The sequence below is a fragment of the Hippopotamus amphibius genome, chromosome 7 (assembly GCF_030028045.1).
Source record: "Hippopotamus amphibius kiboko isolate mHipAmp2 chromosome 7, mHipAmp2.hap2, whole genome shotgun sequence".
NCBI lineage: Eukaryota > Metazoa > Chordata > Mammalia > Artiodactyla > Hippopotamidae > Hippopotamus > Hippopotamus amphibius.
This window is the reverse complement of record NC_080192.1, coordinates 137,724,460-137,742,128: the sequence shown is the minus strand read 5'-3', so window position 1 is coordinate 137,742,128 and position 17,669 is coordinate 137,724,460. Positions and strand designations below refer to the sequence as shown.

The 17,669-nt window shown below is 36.2% G+C and overlaps 1 protein-coding gene across 2 annotated transcripts in view; it reads right to left on the bottom strand.

Annotated features, from left to right (window-relative positions):
* NBAS (NBAS subunit of NRZ tethering complex) overlaps nt 1-17,669 on the bottom strand; it is a 320,076-nt gene that overhangs the window by 287,465 nt on the left and 14,942 nt on the right. For both annotated transcript variants that reach the window (XR_009054733.1, XM_057742162.1), the window contains exons 7-9: nt 6,947-7,080; nt 5,046-5,179; nt 3,479-3,577 (exon numbers count right to left, since the gene is read on the bottom strand). Coding sequence is in view for 1 of the 2 variants with exons in the window: in XM_057742162.1 (XP_057598145.1) it covers nt 3,479-3,577; nt 5,046-5,179; nt 6,947-7,080 (367 nt within the window). In the remaining variant the exon portion in view is untranslated. The remainder of the gene's footprint in view (nt 1-3,478; nt 3,578-5,045; nt 5,180-6,946; nt 7,081-17,669) is intronic.

Here is a 17,669-nt window from a genome sequence, read left to right as displayed (position 1 = left end):
AAGTAAAACAGGTTATTAACATTTCAGATTTATTGTATTTAGCATAGTCTTTTCTAATTTTTAAGTTTAATTGGCTAGACTTTTGAAACTAATTTTCAAATTTCTTAAGGATATACCAACTGACTCTTCAAGACAGGATCTACACAAATCAAAAGGTAAAAATTAATAGTATTATATATTTAATCCTATCATTTCCTGAATACCTATCATGTATCTAATCCTCAAAACAACTAGTGGCTCACTGAATACTCATTTCAATTCCTTTTCCTCCCTTCTTAAGAGAGATTCTTAAAATAACTACAGAGAACTTCTAGAAATGAGAAACTAAAATATGATTAGTTTTAAAAAGAGATGAGGCACAGAAGAATTAGTAAATAGAAAACATATCAAAAAAACTAACCAGAATTTAGGATTTTTTTCTAAACAAGATCATATGTATCATTAATTCACTATATTTACAATAGATATCAAAAGTGCTTCAAACTACTTTCTTAAGTATACAGCTATACAAAAAAAATTAATCTTTTACTTCTCTTTTTCAGCAACAACAAAGGGGAAAAAAAGAGAATGAGAAAACTAAAGGTGTGTCCAGGAGGCTTGATATCTAGATAACAGACATTCTGGAGAGAAGAGGAAACAGCGGAAGAAATAATCAAAGAAATAATTCAGCAAATTTTCCCAAAGGGTGAATATCCAAATTGAAAGGCCAATACTATGGATATTACAAAAAAAGGGACTTTCTAGGTGGCACAGTGGTTAAGAATCCACCTGCCAATACAGGGGACACAGGTTCAATCCCTGCTCCCACAGGGAAGATCCCACAAGCCACAGAGCAACTAAGCCCATATGCCACAACTACTGAGCATGTGCTCTAGAGCCCGTGAGTCACAACTATTGAGCCCACGTGCCACAACTACTGAAGCCCACGAACCTAGAGCCCGTGCTCCACAACAAGAGAAGCCACTGCACTGAGGAGCCCGGGCACCACAACAAAGAATAGCCCCCGCTCATCGCAACTAGAGAAAGTCCATGCAGCAACAAAGATCCAATGCAGCCAATAAATTAATTAATTAAAAAAAAAACTACTCCAAGACATAACACAGTCAAATTTCAGAACACTGCAGGAAAAAATAAAATAAAATCTCAGCTTTCAGAGAGAAGGAGGACCAAACAGAGAAAGAAAAATCAATTTTACACTAGAGTGACATTAGAACTCTCAAGAGCATCTTTGTACATATAAGGTCTCAAAAAACATACTTCCCATGAATTCTTTCTCAGGAAGTTACAGAAGATTGTGATTCACCAAAATAGCCAAAGGAATCAACTGAAATAAGCTAAGCACTATTTACAATAGCCAAGAAATGGACACAACCTAAATATCCATTAACAGAGGAATGGATAAAAAAGACGTGGTACATTATACAAGGGAATATTAGCCACAGAAAAGAACAAAATAATGTCATTTGCAGCAACGTGGATGGACCTAGAGATTGTCATCCTGAGTGAATTAAGTCAGACAGAGAAAAACAAATATCATATGATATCACTTACAAGTAGAACCTAAAAAAATGGTACAAACGAACTTATTTAAACGGAAATAGAATCACAGATGTAGAAAACAAACTTATGATTACCAGGGGGAAAAGGGGTGGAAAGGGATAAATTGGGAGATTGGGATTGACAAAAACATACTACTATATATAAAATACATAACTAATAAGGACATACTGTACAGCACAGGGAACTCTACTCAATACTCTGTAATGACCTATATGGGAAAAGAATCTAAAAACGAGTGGATGTATGTATATGTGTAACTGTTCACTTTGCTGTACAGTGGAAACTACTTTCTACAGGACAAAGGATAAACATGTTGCAATTTATTCACAAAATGAAATATCCTAAAAAAGGACTGAACTAGAGCAACATACATCAAAAGGCAGGTCACAAAGCAAGACTTGTATATCGCCTGTAGGATTCCACTTACATACTCATAGCTAAATATGAAAAAGTGGCAAAACTATAAAGAAAGCAAGAGAATGATAAGCAAAACTCTGGACAGTGGCTGTCTCTAGGGGGTCAGAGGGGATAGGATCAAGGAAGTATAAATAGCACTTCCGTGTAGCTGTATGGGGGTGTGTAGGTATTCTTTTGTAGTATAAAAATTTCATAATAATAAAATTCCAAACAAAACCCAAGGACAGACCTATGATTGAAAGAATACAAAACTTTCATACATTTTCAATCAAAAAACTTAAATATCAATACACTGAGGGTCAGCGAGCTTAAGGACTTGCCAAGAGAATAAATCTCAAAATTCAGAACTCAAACTAGATTTGTCCAAATCAAAATTTGATATTCTTCCCTTTTAGAGAACCAAAAAGAAAGCTTGGCTAATTTATAAAATATACGTAAATTTCATTCTCAAATAACAATATTAAAGGGAGAAATCATTGAAAGTAGAAAATGTCACAAGTTTTAGGTAACCTTCAATGTAGATGGCGCACACGTGGAGAAGTGGCACATGTGAAAGAGGGAATATACAGGCACACCTCATTTTACTGCACTTCGCTTTATTGCACTTCACAGATATGATGTTTTTTGGTTTTGGTTTGTTTTTTTTGTTTTGTTTTTCTTAATCAACTGAAGGTTTGTAGCAACCCTGTGAAGAGCAACTCTATCAGCACCACTTTTTCAACAGCAATTGCTTCGTGTCTCTGTGTCACAGTTTGGTAATTCTCTCAATATTTGAGACTTTTTCATTATTATTATATTTGTGAATGGTGATCTGTGATCAATGGTCCTTGATGTTACTACTGTAATTTTTTGGTTTTTTATTTTTTTATTAAGCTATTTACATTTTTTAGACATAATACTATTGCACATTTAACAGACTACAGTATAGTGTAAACATACTTTTATAGGCACCAGTAAATCAAAAGAATTGTGTGACTCGCTTTATTGCAATATCCTCTTTATTGCAGGGGTCTGGAACTGAACCCACAGTATCTCCAAGTTGTACCTGTAGTGGCAGGAATCAACTATGCAATAATCAATGCAGCCCTAACTTGTAAAGTAGGAAAGGAAACGGGATGAACATCTGTTGAGGCTCTTCTATGCAAGGGAATTTCATATGCACTGTTTTTTAACTCTCTCAACAATGCTACATGTTATGTATTATCCTCATTTTACAGCTAAGAAAAATAAGATTCAGGGAACTAAGAGAGAAGACATTCCTCAATGAATATTCCCAGTGCCCCATATGACTCAGAGAAACTCAGTGTGCCAGACAGAAGAGCAAGAACATTCAGAAGATAACTGCAACAATGTTACAAACATTAGACTAACTACACACAAGAGGAGGAAACGAAAACCCAAAATAAAAATCAGAACTGACAATTTCTTCTCTCTGAAACTGTGCCAAGACTTCTACATCCACCTAATATTCCACCAAATATGACAGCAAATGGTTGCTTACCTGTGCCCTGGATGGTAAATAGCTGTGTTGATTCCATGAGGATAATGACTACTGAAGCTGAAACAGTGACTCTCTTGATAGCTCTGATTGGTTCCAACACTGCATTCAAGAAGGTAAATAAGAAATAAATACCATTTAACCACAGTGAGATACCACTAAACACCCATTAAAATGTTTATAACTAAAAAGACAGACACCACCAAATACTGCTGAGGATATAAAACCACCAGAACTCTCATAAGTGATTAGTAGGCATATGAATGATGTAACCACTTTGAAAAAGGTCTGGCAATTTCTTATAAAAACAAACTATATCCACCCTATGACTCAGCAATTCCACTCAAAGATACTGACCCAAGAGAAATGAAAGCATATATCCATAAAGACTTGTACAGAATGGTCATAGCAGCCTTATTCACAGAACTGGGGACGTACAGTCCATCAATAGAAGAATGGATAAACAAATAGAGTGTTATGGACTGAAGGTTTGTAACCCCCATAGATTGAATGTTTGTATCCCCCCAAATTCATATAAGACCCTACTGCCAATGTGATGGTATGTGGAGGTGGGGTCTTTGGGAGCTATTAGATCAAAGGAAAGGAACCCTCATGAATGGGATTAGTGTCCTTATAAGAGGCTGGAAAGCTAATTCTCTTTCCACGTGAGGATTCAAGAAGTTGGCAGTCTGCAACGCAGAAGAGGACTCTCACCAGAACCTGACCATGCTGGCACCCTGATCTCAGACTTCAAGCCTCCAGAACTGTCAGAAATAAATTTCTGTTGTTGGTAAGCCACCCCCACTTTATGGTATTTTGTTACAGCAACCCAAACTAAGACAAATGAAATATTCATACAATGAAATACTGACCAGCCATAAGAATAAATTACTGATACATGTAAAAATAAAGCTGAATCTCAGCATAAGTTGAATGAAAGACTTAGACAAAAGAGTACATACTCTATGAGTCCATTAATGTAAATCACTAGGACAGGCAAAACTAATCTATGATGGAAAAAAAGTTATAAACAGCAGTTGCTCTGAGGGTGGGTGTGGACAGAGATTTACTGGGAAGAGGCAAAAGGGAACTTTCTAGCATGATGGTAATGTTCTATATCTTGACAGGGGTTTGAATTGCACAAGTGCATACATTTGTCATAACTCACTGGCTGGTATACTTAAGATCTGTGCATTTCATGTATGCAAATTTTATTTCAAATGAAAGAAAACTATAAACAAATATTGAACTTGAATTAATGAACTGTAATTAATAATATGCATGCTAAAGTATATATGTACTGACTCTGAAATATATTAAAAAATAGGACTGATTAACGGCCAGATAGAGAGATGGACAGAAACATGACACAGCAAGTATAGTAAAATGCTAAAAAGAATTTAAGTGGAGGTCTATGAGAGTTCACTATAAAAGTCTTTCAACCTTCCTTTCATATTGCAATTTTTCATAGTAAAATGCTAAAAGGAAAAAAAAGCACCAAAATCTGACACTAAAGCAGAGAAATAAACATTATTTCAAATAGGGCATCCCAAGTAAAGAGTATTTTTACCTTACAAGGTAGCTTCTAAGTTCTCCTCGGTAATTGATGACCAAGAGTTCCGCAGACCACTGCGCACTTGCTTTATATTCTAAAAATATCAACCCAGCAATTGCATAGCTCAAATCACCCGCTAAACTAGATGCCTGTGAAAGAGGGGGAAATTAAGTTACTAAAAAGATACAAGATAGAAGCTAACACACATATAATTGAAGGATATTTAAGACACTGGCCTTGCCACATATCCTTTAAGTAAGATAGCCCCAGAATCGACTGTATATGAAGAATCACGTAAGCGAAAGTGCCTAGAACTAGACACCCAACTCTAGACAAGCACTCCCAACCACAGGCTGGAACCACAGCAGCCTCTTTGGGTGAGATGTTCACCTAGTAAGTGAATTTCTGTTCAAACTATACTTCAATTGCAAAATAAGAAGAAGAAAAAAAAAAGTCTCCAGTTACTTCTATTTGCCTAATCAGCAATCTAAAGGGAAGGACACTTAAAACACTCACTCAGTGCCAGCCTTTTTCCATCAACTAAATATCAGGCTATATTTGCTAAAGATCTGGAGGCATGTGTACCTTAGGAAGCACATAATGACGTTTACCACCCTGAATGGCTCCTCATTGTCCACAGCCACTCAATAAAATAGTGTAGCCACATGTGGCTGCTGAACACTTGATACATGGCTAGTCCAAACTGAGATATGCTATAAATATAAAAATACACGCCAAATTTCAAAGACTTAGTACCAAAGAAAGAACGTGAAGTATTTCATTAATAATTTTTACACTGTCATTTCAACATGTAATCACTCTGGATATGTTGTATTAAACAAAATATATCAAATAAATTTCATCTATTGTACTTAATGTTACTAAAAAATGTTAAATTACTCACGTCATCACATATATAGCTCACATTACATTTCTATTAGACAGTGCTAGTCTAGAAAACAGTAATTCAACCTTCTTAGTTTGGTCCCCCAAACTTCCATAAGATGAGCCCAATGTACTTTTTCAAGTTTTTCCACTCATTTCTGAACAAAAATCATCCTCCACCTCCTTGGTTCTTACTCCTAGCTTCTCGTTACAATCAGCTGAAAGACTTGAAACACTGTTCAAGTTCAGGGCCCACTCAGATCAATTAAGTCAGACTCTTTGTGGGTACACCCTGGGCAATCCAGTCATTTGTTTCATTTTTCTTTTTCTTTTCTTTATAAAGCTTCACAGATGATTCTAAGATGCAGCCAGAGTTAGACCCACCATTCTAACTGATCCTGCATTTTGTTCACCTGAGGAAGGAGGATACAAAGTAAAAAGCACTGAATTCCTAAAAAGAGACTAATTAACTGGATTACCACCCGCAAAGTCATTTTCCTTCCTCACAATTTCTGCTCTCTAAACTGTAAAATGAGGATAATATGTACCCAATCTAACTCAAAGGGCGTGGTGAATATTAAACAGGAATATATATCAAAGTCATTAATAAAGTACAAAGCACTATACAACTATAAGTTATTACCACCATTAATTTTTTTTCTCCACTCTCCATTTCAATTTCTAATACTTTAGGGTAACAAATTCTAACTCCTCTCAGGCTGGTACTGTTGCAATGGCCCATTGACTTCTTTCCTTCACTGGAACTTTGTAACAGCTTTCTGCACCTCTATCTAGTATTTACTTACTACCATCTTTTAACAGTGGTAGATTATGTCTGGATAGTGCATTACAAAATACAAAGAATACTTCATGTATAGATCTCTAACGAGAGATAAGCATCTTAAATTCACAGCTTATTATTTTGATTTACATTTATATTTCCTCTCTCATCACATTCATTCATTCATTCAAGTAGCTATACATGAAAGGTAGTCAAAAAAACATGTTTTCAGTTTCAGGTATGTACATACCGGGATAATAACAAAGAGTTCACTTCCCATGAGATCAAACACCCTTACGGTTCCCGTGCTTTCAGCATAGGCCAGCAGGGTACAATCATAACTCCACGCTACACGTCTCCACTGGGGTTTTGGGTCTTTTGGAACTAGAATGAAAAGAAAAGAAGTGCTTTTAACATTATCAACAGAGTTAACACAGTTCCTGCAGCTAAAGAGAATACTTAAGTATTACATCATTTCCTAAGGGTCTCTATCACTCCTGTTTAGTAGAAAAGAACAGCTTCCAGAAAGCCACTTCAAGTAAGAGTGGGAAATGTAAACCGTGACAAGCCTTACTGGAGAAGCAAAGTCAACTGATACCAGTGGTCTGTTGAATGCTGAGCAAGGCCTCACGTGGTAAAGGCTCAGAAATGATATACCTCGAAATACTTATGAAATTAAGAGAGATCAACAGCATAAAGAATGGGCAGAAAATGATTCCAATCCAGTGAGTTAAATTCCTCCAAAAGGAAAAAAAAAAAATCCACTGAAAATTTCAACTGAGATCTTTTATATACATATTTCAAATATAGATGCTAAAGAAAAACAAAGTGGGATTATACTGACACAGAACTAGAAAGAGAAAAAAATACATATGTATATTAGGCAAGTGAATCAAGAACTGCTCTCTGTCAATCACACAATTATAAAATTTTGAGAATCAACATCTTAATAATCCAACACCTGTATTTTCCTCTGTTCTGTATTTTTCAGTACAACAATAGAAGGGCTACCAGCTCCAAAAGAGAAAGGGGCTGTGAAACTCTGTGAAACCTGTGTTAGGTTTGAGGTTTCTAATGTCTCCTTTGCTCCAATTTCCCCTTATTAGAATTCCAGAACCAAAGAGCCAGATAGGACCAGTGCCTTCCCTTTACCAACAAAAATTCCATTAGGAAACTCAAGGTGACACCAGGAGTCACAATCAAACCCAGAACCTCAGCGTGCCGCCTTCCCATGCAGTGTGCACTTCATCACAGCGCACGGCCCTGCAGTCACAGCCTGGATTTAGCCTGAGGATTACTGACTAAGAAATGTTTCTGCAATTTATTGCCTTCTCTCTATTCCTCCACTAATATCCCAGTCAGGCTTCATCATCTCTGTGTTAGACTCCCAGGACAGCCTCCTAATAGGTCTTCCCACCTTCAGACTCTTCCCCTCTAATCCTTCCTCAATAGTATCCAAAGTTATCTTTGTAAAAGATAAAGAGGAAGAGATCACATCCTTCCACTGCTTTAAAATTCCTGATGCTTGTTCATTTCCAACAAAATCAAATCCAAACTCCTCCGTATACATGAAAGGCCCTTCACCAATGGTCCCATCACAACTTTCCAGTTCACCACCCTGCCTTCCTCCATCATGCACCTAAATGACCCACCAACAACACAACCACCTGCCAAATAAACTATGCATTCTCCAGTCTGTGTCTTTCTTACACATTGCTGCTTCTACCTAGAATGTTCACCTCCAATGTTACTCAAAGGGTACTTATTTGTTACAACCACCTGTGGTAACAGACTGTCACCTATTCCTTCTTGGACACTCTTCAAAACAGACTACCCTTCTCTCTGTGCCCCCAAATATGACATACGAAAGTCTCTCATAGTACTTATCACATTAGATGATGTTGTTTACATGATTATTTCCCCCCAAGTCTCTGAGACAATGTCTTGTTCAACACTGCCATCCCAGGACCTAGAACAGAAAGTGATTAACGTTTCACTAATGAGCGAAGTCCAAGCCTCTCACAGAAAAATCTATAGTAACAGGTCAAGGTAATGGTAAGGGTTTACCATTCCTCAGGGACTAACTATTAAACGTGAATTATAAAACTGAAATCTTCTCTCCACCTAACAGAGGTATTGTAGAATCTATACCCCCTCTTATCTCTGCAATATATGTAAAATATGTTCTGTATATGGGAAAAGTATATCAGATGTCAATGAGTTTCTTCATTTTGACTTTTTTTCAAAAGGTAAAAAGCATGCCAAAAAAAGTCGAGAGGCCCCTGAACACAGGAGGATCTAGTGAATTTTATTAAAGCCTAACGAAATACTGCATACACTTTGGAAAAGCAATCTTTCAAAGATGGGGATAAAATGAAAAAGATCAGTTCTCTGTCCTCAGCTTAAAAAAAGACAAAACTTGGAAGTAAACTTAAGCACAAAATGACAAACAACACAAGACTCCAAGACCCACATATACACAAGATGCTACACAAACACCAGGAAGAGGACAATTTAACACCCTGAAAAATATTCATGCGCTAAAGAAACACAGCAACATGTTTCCATTATTTCTGTTTCACCTGTGATAACATCTTTCCTCTTATTTCATTTTGATAGGAGGATAAATAGATTTACATACTACATTCTATATCTGTCTGAAATAAGTTCCCTCTGAAAGGAATCTGTTTTTACCATTACTTCTAGTTATAACCAGCAGCTCCAGAAAACTCAGCATGTGTTTTGACCCAGATAAAGATACGTTTTCATTATAAGATAAGATTTAACATAGCAATGTGAAAATAAAGACATTATCATCAGATTTTTCTAGCACCCTGTATGGTTTTGGAGAGGAATGAACAGCAAAGAGTTGTACAAAGCCAGCGTCAATGGAGTTTTCTGAAAAGTGTTCAAAAAGGCTGATGATGAAGTTAACCGGCAATCTGACAAGTGCCACGTTCCTGGTGAAACCGTTTATACCCGCTCTCATCCTGCGCCAGCTGTGGCCCCTTCAACCTGCCCCATTGCCAAGCTTGCTTCCACCTCAGAGCTCCTGTCAGCACTGTCTGCTCTGCCTGGAACACTCTTCCCCGAACCTGTCCCTGGCTCCTTTCCATCTTTCACGTCTCAATTTAAATCTCACTTGCATAGGCCGCGTTCTCCGACTGCCCAGTCTAAGCAGCCTTAATGCCCCATTATTCGCCTCCATTCCAATGATTTCATGTCTTTCACAGCTCTTATCCCAAATCAGTATATATCTGTCTACTTTTCATTGTGTGCCTTATGCATTAAACTATAAATTCCAAAATGTCAGGTGCTGTTTCCATTTTGTTCATAACTTCACCACAAGCGCCTCGTGCTCTGCTGGTGCACAACAGCCCTCACGTGCTAACGGAGCATGCTGTAGTCCAGTGCTCAGGAACCCAAATCAGAAATAGTAAAGGGAAAGAAATAACAATAAGGAACACTGGGTTTCATTCCCAGCGCTGCCATAAAACAGCTGGGTGTGACCATGGGGCGATCACCAGGGGTTCAAGGAACACTCTCTCCCAGACAGTCTCTGACTTTTACACCAAGAACCAGTGAGCAAGAACAAACTAGTGAGGCTAGAAGCCATGCAGAGGACTTAAATATTTAAATGTCTGAAATAAAAGTGTTAGTAGAAGAGATGAGAAAATTTTTACACTCCTAGAATAAGAAAGGTGAAAGCATAAGCAACTTGGCAGTTATAAAGGAAAAAAAATGACAAATGCAGTTATAAAAAAATAAATTTTAAAAAAAATTCTTCATGGAAGAAAAAGATACTATAACACATTTAAAAGACAAATGAAGAGCTTCCCTGGTGATGCAGTGGTTAACAATCCACCTGCCAATGCAGGGGACACAGGTTTGATCCCTGGTCCAGGAAGATCCCACATGCCGTGGAGCAACTAAGCCCATGGGCCACAACTACTGAGCCCACATGCCGCAACGACTGAAACCCATGTGCCTAGAGCCCATGTTCCACAAGAAGAGAAGCCACTGCAATGAGAAACCCGTGCACTGCAACAAAGAGTAGCCCCCCTTTGCCACAACTAAGGAAAGTCCACATGCAGCAATGAAGACCCAACGCAGCCAAAAATAAATAAATAAATAAATCTTTAAAAAAAAAAAAGACAAATGGATTGGGAAAAATAACTGCAACATAAGTGACAAAGGGTAACATTCATACTATATAGAAATAAGAAAATAGTCAAATAAGAAATAATAAGGAAAAGTCAAATAATCCAAGAGGAATACAGTCAAAAGGATATGATCTAACAATTCACAAAAAAGTAAATAAAAATAGCGACTTAACATATGTTCTACCTAATAAGTAAAGATATGCAAATTGAAACGAGATGCTTTTTCCCCTCCACCAAACCTGACAAATATTTTAGAAATAGGTAACATATGGTGCTGACAATGGAGAAAAGAAATGGCTTCAATCATACCTCTTACATGGTTGTATAAATAAGTATAACTTTCAGGAAGGAAACATGGCAGTAGCCACATTTTGAATGCTACACGCATGGACAAACAGGATACCTTTTCCAGTGCTGTCAGAGGGGGAAGGGGACAAAGACAGGAAGAGAAATAAGAAAACAAGCCACAGTACACGATTTAAATTTCTATGAAGAGAGGAATAGATAAAGCAGGGTTCACATTCTCACAATGCAACACTGTGGCTACATTTAAAAGACTGCATTACACCTGTACACACTGACTGGGAAAGACTTCATCAATATGGGACGTGGGGGAGCAAGCTGAAGAGCAAAATACATAGGATGATCCTGCTGTTTTACCTAAAAAAAGTCAATCCGTGTACATACAGGTTCATACAAGCAAAGAAGGTTTCATGTTAAATCATTAATATAAGTTTCTATGAAGAATGCAAATTCAGAAGATAAAACAATCTTTTTGTTACTTTTTCCACCTCTGCATTGTTTGAATTTGTTACATGTAGTGCTTTTGTAAATGAAAGAAGAAAAAAAAAAAACCCAGAGTAACTCATTTCAGACTAGCCCTCCCACCATAAAAATAAAATATGGCAAAGAACTGTTTTCAGGTGCTTTACTACAAGCAGTACAAGACTGTGATCACTAGAAGGGAAACAGCTGAGGTGAGCCCCATGACCACCCTTGCTCTCTGCCAGGAAGCACTTTCTGGACCACAATGCATGAAGAGGGACCTCAAACAGGACATGGAAGTCTCACTGAACTGCAATAAAGACTGGAGTTTGGAGCTTTGAGCTGACTAGAATTTGCAAGGCAGCCTTTCAGAGAAAAGTTAGTAAGGCAGAAAAGGAACATGGAAAGTCTGCAGAGAGGAACCCTTGGGTCTTTGGCCAAATACAAAGCTGCACACACGGAGAGATTCCACAAGGTCAAGTATAAGAGGAAAAACAACTACCAGAGCTTGGAGAGGATCTGAAAAGGTATGAGTTCCCTCTAGTCACAGCGGAGAGATTTCATTGAACACTCTGAGCATTTACAAGAAATCCTAGAAAGGCCTCATCTTAAAGTAGAGCTGATCTAACCCTAAAGTAAACACTATTCTAAACCATATCCTACAACACTTAAAAAGAAGTCTTAAGAAATTAAGTCAATCCACAAAGAAATTAACTACTTCCCAGAACAAAACTCAATACTCTCTTAGAGAACACACACCAGACACTCTATAACACAGCACCCATAATGCTGAGCATACAATCTAAAGTCGCTGAATATGTGACACAGGAAAGTATAGCCCAAAATCATGAGAAAAAAAGAAAAAAAACCTCCGTCAATAGATACATATGCAGAAATGACATATCGAGGAACAAACACACGAGGATTTCAGTAAAGCTATTAAACATTTTTACAAATACAAAGGAAAACATAAACAGGGGGAATAAACAGGGAATCTCAACAGAATCTGATGGAAACTATAAAATACCACATTTTAGAAATGAAAAAGGCAATACCTGAAATGAAAAACCCATTGGATGGACTTAAAAGAACATTAAACACTGCAGAAGAAAAAGTAAAAATTTAAGCTTCTTCCTTGAAGACTTCACAAAAGAAACTATCCAAACTGAAAAAGGGAGGGGAAAAACTAAGGAAATTAATAAAACATCAGTAACCAGTGGAATAATCACAACCAATCTATGAGTGCCAGAAAAGAGGAGGAAAAAGATTAAGTTAGGAAATGTTATTTGAATTTTAAATAATGTCCATAAATTTTGCAAATGTGATGAAATATATAAATCCACTGACCTTAGAGGCTCAATAAACTTAAAGCAGGATAAACTAGAAAAATAAAATCAAGTCACATGATAATCAAATTTCTGAAATCAATTATAAAGAGAAAATCTTAGAAGCAGTTAGAAAAAAAAGACATTACCTACAGGGAAACAATAATAGCAATGACTACTGATTTCTCATCAAAACAATGCAATGATATCTTTAAAGAGCTGAAAGAGAAAAAAAGGTCAACCTGGAATTCTATATCCAGAGAAAATATTTTACAGAAGTGAAGGCAAAAATCAGAGATGGTTTCAGACCAACATGAAGAGAATTTATCAACAGACCTTCATTAAAAGAAATATTAAATAATTTCTTTAAGTTGAAGGAAAACACTATGAAATGGAAACTTTTTACAGAGAGAAAAAGTTGAAAAGTAATAGAAATGGAAAATAGAAGGAAAAATAAAAGATTTATCCTTGTTTTTTAATTCTTTAAAAAGTCACTTGACAAAAATAATAATATATTGTGGCAGTTTAACATTTATGAAAAAGTTTGACAACAGTACAAAAGAGTAGGAGGGAAGGGATGTACACTGTGTAATAAAATAATTTTTAAATGCATACTGTAAACCCCAGAACAAATGTCAAAAAGAAACAGAGAAGAGATAGGACATATAGAAAAATAAGAATGTAAAACCTACCAGTCCAATAATTACATTAAATATAAATGTTCTAAACAATACAATTAAATGACAGAAATTGTCAGACTGAAAAAAAAGCATGACTCAAATTATATGCTTTCTACAAGAGATGTACATGTAATACAGGTACACACACAATGTTCACTGCAGCACTATTTAGAACAGCCAGGGCATGGAAGCAACCTTAATGCCCATCCACAGATGAATGGATAAAGAAGATGTGGCACATATATACAATGGAATATTACTCAGCCATAAGAAGGAATGAAATTGAGTTATTTGTAGTGAGGTGGATGGACCTAGAGTCTGTCATACAGAGAGAAGCAAGCCAGGAAGAGAAAAATACCATATGCTAACTCATATATATGGAATCTAAAAAAAATGGTACTGATGAACCCAGTGACAGGGCAAGAATAAAGATGCAGATGTAGAGAATGGACTTGAGGACACAGAGTAGGGGTTAAAGGGGAAGCTGGGACGAAGTGAGAGAGTAGCACTGACATATATACACTACCAAATGTAAAATAGACAGCTAGTGGGAAGCTGCTGCATAACATAGGGAAATCAACTTGAAGGGTGATGACTTAGAGGGGTGGGATAGGGAGGGTGGGAGGGAGTCGCGGGAAGGAGGGGATATGGGGATACGTGTATAAATACAAATGATTCACTTTGCTATACAGCAAAAACTTGCACAACAGTGTAAAGCTATTATGTTCCAATAAAGAGCTTTAAAAAAAAATACAGGTATGTAGATAAATGAAACGGGGAGGAAAAAATATGTCACGCAAATGCTAATCATAAAAAAGCTGCAGCAACTATAATATTAGACAAAAATAGAATCCAGGACAAAGAGTATTACTGGAGACAGTAAAGGAGCCATTTCACCAAGAAGACAAAATAATGTGTAGGCACCTATAAACTAGAACCCCTAAATACATAAATACTGATAGAACTAAAGTGTAAAATAAAGAAATACACAATTATATTTGGAAATGTAAACCCTCCTCTCTCACAAATTGATAGAACAACTAGACAGAAAATTAGCATACATAAAAATCTGAACAACCCCAACACCCAACTCAATGTAATGGAAATTGATGAACCACTATACCCAATAACTGCACCATACACAAGAACCAAAGTCTTTTGAAGACAGACCATATGCTGGGTCATAAATCAAGCCTTAGTAAATGTAAAAGGTTAAAATCATATTGAATATGTTCTTTGACCACAACAGAATTAGATATCAGTAACAAAATTGCTTATATTACAACAAACATAAATGCTTGTGGAAAAAATAGAAAAGGTTTAAAGTCAGTGATCTAAATTTCCATCTTCCATCTAGACAAATATGAGCAAATTAAATCCAGTAAGCAGAAGAAAGGAAATAATAAAAAAGCAAAGCTTAAAAGAAAACAAAGAACAGAGAAAGAAATCAAAACCTATTTTTATTGAATATTAGTAAACTAATAAAAAACTCTGGCCTGACTGATCAAAAGAAAAGAAAGAGAACACAAATTACTAATATCAAGAACAAAAGAGGGACATCACTACAGATCTGACAGACAGTAAGAGAATAATAAGGAAATATTACAAACAACTTTAAGCCAATATATGCTAACGTTTAAAGGAAAATTCCATTTAAAAACTGGAACTGAAAGAAGAGGAAATTGAAAATTTAAAAAGCTTTTTATCTATTTTAAAATTTTAAGTAGGAATTAGAAACCTCACAAATCTCCAAGTTTCACTGGTAAATTCTATCAAACAATTAAGAAATAATTACAATTCTTCAAACTCTTGCAGAAAACAAAAAAGAAGAAACACCTGTCAATTCATATTTCGAGACCAGCACTACTCTAATACCAAACCAGAAAAGCATTACCAAAAAAAAAAAAAAAAAAAACTATAAGCCAATATCTCCATGAATATAGATGCAATAATCTGCTACCTATGTTGTATACAATCATCTGCACAAGGCCTAATGATGGTTCTCCCCTGCTTGTGAAATGAAGTATAACACTGAGGTACTTACTCTTCAGAGATCAAATTTATAGGCACTTTCTGGATAATTTAGGTAGTTGGGAGACCTATGTCCTACCATTCAGGTAGTTATCCAGTAAAAAGGATCAAAAAAGATACTTCAGAAAGTTCTTCTTGAACTTCAACCTAAAAGGCTTAACAATTTATCTTTAAGTGAAGAAAGCAGGTTATAAAACACTTTACTTTCACAGAACATGTCTATAGTAACAAGTACTTACAGAAAAATGTCCGAAAGAACAGATCATGAAATGTTAATAAATACTTACCTCTGGATGGGATGCTTACTTTTATTTTCTACTTTTTGCTCATTCTTAGTTTCTAAAAATTTTACTGAGTGTATATTATTTTTTCACTAAGAAAAAAATTTATTAAAATTTATGAAAAGAAATAGTTATCATATAATCTGAAGCTCCTGAATCACAGTTCAAAAATGACATGTTTCATTTCAAAATCTGGGTGCTTCAGACAGTCTACGCTTCCCAACCCTTTTCCTGTCAAGACACAGAGAATATCATGTTTGTACAGTAGCCATGGGTAAATCAATGAGGCTGCTGGAAACTGGAGGCAACCAGCCTGAGCTCACACAGTCAGAGGACCGCCGGGCCACTGGAGGGTGGATGAGACCTCAGCCCACCTACAATAGGCGAGTTGCTGCTCAGCATTAGGAAGCTCTGGCTCATGGTATCTCAAAATCAGCAATAAGAGAAAAACCTTAACATAGTACAGCTCTAAAAATATCTAATTCCATGTGTTATTTTTAGGTCACTATTCAAGATAGAAAGAGAAGACTGAATTACTATTTATGGCCTGGGAAATATAGCCAAAACAAGCTGCAATCCACATTTAAAACATCCTCAAATAGCATATATTTTATAAAACAATAATTGAAAAATATCAAAGTGGAACCAAATAGCTCCTATTTCAGTTTGCAGACTCTACAATATGTAGTTTCAAAAACACATTAACAACAATCTGGCTCCTTCTCTCCAGGCATACACAGGAAATAGCATTTGGCATATGAGAGTTATTCCCATAAAGATGAGTTAGATAATAAGCAAATGATCATTACCTCACATTATACGGAACGGAAAGAAGCCATTAATGCAGCATTAAAGTCATAAATTCACACATTCAAAAGCCAACAAAATGAAACATTAGCTCTCAAAGCATTATCATCTCATTCATGCTGCCACATTAACTACACAGTAAAAGCTCTAACAAACATTACAATTTGTAAAATACAGAAGGGTTAATCTCCCCATTTTCATGTTACCTTACAGATTTCTCAGTTTACTTACTGACTCAGAGTAGGGTCTAATGTCAAAGCTCAAAGGGTGTGTCTGAATCACTACAACATTCTGAGCACACTTCTCAGAAGCCCACTGCAGGCTGCCCAAGCCCTCACCCAACAAAAGGGAAGCACTGGGAAAAAGGCAATTGAACATCCCCAAATTATTCTTCTCAGAACTTCTTGATCCTTATAAATTATTTAAGCCAACCCCGATCCACTTTAATAAGTGCTGGTGAAAAAACTATAGGAAGCAAATTCAGAAAATGCTACAAAATCACAAAAACTACTCCCCTCTATTATTCTCAAAAGGATACTAAGCAAGCACCGCTTCTTATTTACCCTTGTTGTTCTAACTGTGGTATGTATACACACTTGTGCACAACAGGACTAAAAAACATGAATATCATGACAATTACCCATAAACTTATATATGTGTGTAATATATACAAAATACATATCTACACATCCATACATACACACTCATAAACTTACAAAATTAACTCACAAGAAACAGGCAAACATGCCTGGTTCATAGGTTTATTCATAAAAATCATTTTAATAGTTCTCAAGTACCATTATCAACTTGCTACGGTCAAAAATTGCGTGCCTACTATGTGTCAGACACCATGCTAGGCACTAAGAATGAAAAAAAAAGTTGAGTAAGGCAGAAGCCCTGCCTTCAATCTAATTAAGAATC